This window comes from Nanorana parkeri, unplaced genomic scaffold (assembly GCF_000935625.1).
Source record: "Nanorana parkeri isolate BGI_ZX_2015 unplaced genomic scaffold, ASM93562v1 scaffold1026, whole genome shotgun sequence".
NCBI classification, from domain to species: Eukaryota; Metazoa; Chordata; class Amphibia; order Anura; family Dicroglossidae; genus Nanorana; species Nanorana parkeri.
This window is the reverse complement of record NW_017307294.1, coordinates 87,005-91,461: the sequence shown is the minus strand read 5'-3', so window position 1 is coordinate 91,461 and position 4,457 is coordinate 87,005. Positions and strand designations below refer to the sequence as shown.

General features: G+C 44.3%; 1 protein-coding gene across 1 annotated transcript in view; it reads left to right on the top strand.

The window, feature by feature from the left end:
• The window catches only part of TPRN (taperin), a 59,655-nt gene extending 58,818 nt beyond the window's left edge, over positions 1-837 (top strand). Inside the window, exon 4 of the mRNA XM_018567281.1 lies at positions 435-837. Coding sequence (XP_018422783.1) covers positions 435-497 — 63 coding nt within the window. The 3' untranslated portion in view covers positions 498-837. The remainder of the gene's footprint in view (positions 1-434) is intronic.
• Positions 838-4,457: the final 3,620 nt, after the last annotated feature.

Here is a 4,457-nt window from a genome sequence, read left to right as displayed (position 1 = left end):
TATATATATATATATATATATATACACGTACATATATACACGTACATACATACACGTACATACATACATACATACATACATACATACATACATACACACACATATATATATAACAGTTTGCGCAGCGCTTTACAATATAGGGCAGACATTACAATCACAATACAATTCAAGACAAGATGGTAAGGAGGGTCCTGCCCCTGAGGGCTTACAATCTAAAAGGGAGGGGCCAGTGATACATGAGGAGGGAGCAATTGAATTGAAGGTAATACAACTAGTTTGGGCACATTGATGGGTTTGCATGGTTAGGTATTGTCACCGTGTACCTCCTATTAGTTTTTTCTGCCATATTCCCTTTAAAAGGGCTCATGTCTGCTCTTCCAGCAGGTTGTAAGAAAGATTGTGTAACCTTTTCTGTATTCTGTTCTCTTTCACAGCTCACCCCCGACTACGGTGACTCCCACTCAGATTTCCGCAGTGAGCCGGCCCTATACTTCTAGAGATTGAGGACGTTTCTAGTATCGTCACTGCCCTCCTCCAGCTTCTACTCAGGATCCTCCTCATACAGAGACTGAGGCCTGGCCATCTTTGTGCCCGTGCTGCAAAGGATCTTGGGGAAAAAACTTGTCCCTTTTTAATACCAAGACTGACTTGGACCCTCTATGCACTGCTCTTCAATCACTGGATCACCACCACGATCTCCTCTCATATTTCTGATCCCAAATCGGAAAGGTCGCAGCTTTTCTTGCTGCCCACCGTGGACTTCTGTTAATTATATTAATTAACATATTGTGCGTCTGCTGAAAGATAATTGGATGAGAAGATCTCACTCTGGGGTTGTCTCTAAGATGCCTGAGATCTGTGTGTGAGTGCGTTTTCTGGAGCGGCTTGATTGTAGCGGACACAATGGGTTTCCTTCTCACTGTTGAGAGAAGGGTTAGCAAGGGTTAATCAGATTTGTTCCTGGAGTTCTTCTTTAATAATTCAGGTATTTGGTTCGCTGGCATTTTGTGCAGTACACAGGCATGTGGAATGACGCTTATATAGTCCCGATGCCTTTCAGATTTCAGTGTCGGATCAATAGACTTTCCCAAAGCCTTGCAGTGTAGGGACCCACCTAAGCAGCCCATTCATGTTATGTCAGGCCAGGTGGCCCCTATACTAAAGATGTTGGTAGCCTTTGTTGATCTTGCAGAAGAAGTGTTCCTGTAATTGGCCGGCTTTAATTAAACCAGAGGGGTGGCTACATGCACTGGTCCGGGACAAGGGCAAGGTTGATGCATGCTGCTAAGCTTACCATGCCTTGTCCTCTGGACGAGCTCACTTTAAAGTATATCCAAAGCCTACTTATTGTTTTTACTTCTGGATAGATCCCTGTCAGCATTATGTGGCTGTCTGTGTCCTATTAGGGAGATTATCCTACACTTCCTGTATTTGAAACACAACAGGACACGAGAGGGGATCTCTCCAGAGGGAATGATGTCCCCTTTGGAAGGTGTCCTCTCATCTCCTATTATAGGACATTTTGGATTTTCCATATGTGGCCGTCTGTGCCCCATTAGGGAGATTAACTTACACTTCCTGTATTTGAAACACAACAGGAAGTAGGCGGGGATCTCTTCAGAGGGAATGATGTCCCCTTTGGAAGGTTTCCTCTCATCTCCTATTCCAGGGACATTCTGGATTTCCTATATGTGGCTCTCTGTCTCCCATTAGAGATATTTCCTTACGTTTCCTGTATTAAAAACACAACAGGACGTGGGAGGAGATCTCTCCAAAGGGAATGATGTCCCCATTGGAAGGTGTCCTTATCTCCTATTCCAGTGACATTTTGAATTTCCCACATAACATTAGTGACCAGAACAAATATATAGATCTCCCCAGCGGGGACACGAAGCAATAGCGATCCGAATGGGATCTATCTCTGCGATTATAGGAAACTATCTATAAAGATGGCTTTAGATTCAACTGCCCCATGGCATCCTGTGGAATGTCTTTGTGATGGTCCCCTTCCTGTGCTGGTTTATATGGACAGTTCTTTCTAGAAGTCCATGTGCATATTGAACGGTTGCCCCACCTTCCTCCTTCAGTCATTTTCTACACCACATTTTAAAGCTGAATGGTTCCTCCAGGAATTGTCTTCCGGCATCCTCCGTACAGTCACTCGGGCACCTCACTTTGTGAGGACCCGTCTTCTTCTCTCTCCATGGGCTTCAGCAAGTGGAGAAACACCCCATAGTAACTCCCAGCAACCGTATACGGATTCTTTTATTATAGCGCTGGTGTCTTGCTGCCGTGGGTTACCATCCACCATTGTTCTTTTGCACTCCGTCAGTCCTGTAATTCTGTCCTGCTGTAGGTCTCGACAAGGAAGATATTGATTATTACATTGCATCCTCTACTATGCACCTGTGCAGCAACCTCTATTAACCAATCAGCAGCCAGCTCCCATTGTTCTGTCAGTTGCTATGGGTTACAGTACTTTGCGCCTCCTTATTACTCAAGTCCGAAAGCTGGTTTGTCCCATTTTCAGATGACATTGCGGTTCAGGCCTCGGTTGTATATCATTGTATATACAATTGTATATCATTTATACAGGTCATTCCCACAGTGCTGGTTAAATACATTGAGGGGAATGTATCCAAACTGGAACAGCTTTGTATGGCAGCCAATCAGCTTCTGTCTTCAGTTTGTTCAGTTAAGATTTGAAAATGAAAGAGAGAAGCTGATTGGTTGCTCCAGTTTTGATAAATTCCCCTCTTTGTAGGTCACCAGTAATACCGACCGTGGGGGAATTTATCAATACTGGAGCAGACCGAATCTGGAGCTGTTGCACATGGCAACCAATCAGCTTCTCTCTTTAGTTTGTTCAGTTAAGCTTTGAAAATGAAAGATAGAAGCTGATTGGTTGCCATGGGCAACTGCTCCAGATTCTGTTCCAGTTTTGATAAATTCCCCTCTGTCTATTGCAAGCTGGAGCTCTGCCTTCTGTGCGGGTTTCTTTTCCTTGATTTGCACAGGAGGGAAGCCTACGGTAAAAAATAAAATGGCAAACGCAAAGCGGCTTTACACTGAGTTCACCGAGTTTCCGAGGGGGTATCCGGCTGATAACAGCGGGATACGGGCGTTAATACGCCCCAAAGAAGCTCATGTACTTCTTTGGGGCGTAAAGCGTTTTACCACGTGATCGAACGGGCGGTAAAACGCGCAGGTGAGAACAATGCCCATAGGCAAACATGGGTTTTCACCTGTTGCGCGTTTTACCGAGCGTAGGAACGCGCGGTAAAACGCTCAGGTGTGAACGGGGCTTTAAGGTTTGTGCGGAAGCTGGCAGGTTGAGTCACCGGCTATCTCTTGGGAACATTAAGATCTTTGCACACGAGATGCAAATTCCACCCATCTGCTGCATTTTCTCCCCCTCTGCTTGATTCTCCATTAGAGAAGATGCAGCAGGAGGAAGGAGACTTTGTAGTAGCGGACAAAACCTGGAAATGTGGCAAAGTTTCATCCCTGGAGTATCAGAGGGATACAATAAGACAGCAAGTGATTCAACTCGTCGTTTTTAATTTTAGGTGAGGCTGACCCCTTTTAAGGAACCCATTCACAGAGCATGCTGGGAGATGTAGTCCCCTGGTTGCTAGATTGGCACTATGCTCTTGCTCTGCAGATACAAGCGGGGCCTTTGCACACACTCCATTGTCTTTCTGTACACTCCGCCCAGTCACAGTAGAAATAGTGCAATAAACCTGGAGCAGCCAATCAGAATCCAACTTGTTTATTTTTTAAAGATGCATCTGAGAAATTGGGCGCAATCACCTGATTGGTTGCCATAGGCAACACTTGCGCTTTTTTTTATCGTCTGTTTAGATATTTTGTGTCGACTTTATAAAGGAAAAAAAAAAAAGTCTCCTTTGCACTTGATTTTCATAAAGTTTATAAGAAATAATAAATAGAATTAATATATTGCGAGATAATTAGGAATCTATCAATGTTTGTAGTCTGTTGTTAGCCAGTTGTGGTTACGTGGCCAAAGTCTGTATGTCTATATCCTCGTGTAAACGTCACATTCCCGGCTGTCATTTTTTGTATTATCGCGGCTGTAGATCGAGGACTTTTACCGACCTTGTAACAGAATATTCATGTAAACAGCTGAATGAATAAATATTTTCACTGCAGCAAAATCCGCTTCATCTCTGGCTTTCTTTGTTGTCATATACACGCAAATGGGAAGATGGATCCGGGTAAAAGTGGAAAAGTCTTTTAAGTCTTAGGCCTTGTTCACACCAAGCGCGTTCCAGGAGCAGAGCAGTTACAGAACGGAGCAAAACTGCGTCCAATGTATCCCAATGGTATTTTGGGCTCTAGTTAACACCGCAGTGTTCAGTTCCAGATGTAAAAAAACTGCAGCAAGCCCTATTTTACCTGCTCCGGAACGCATGCAAACGCAGTGGAACGCACCT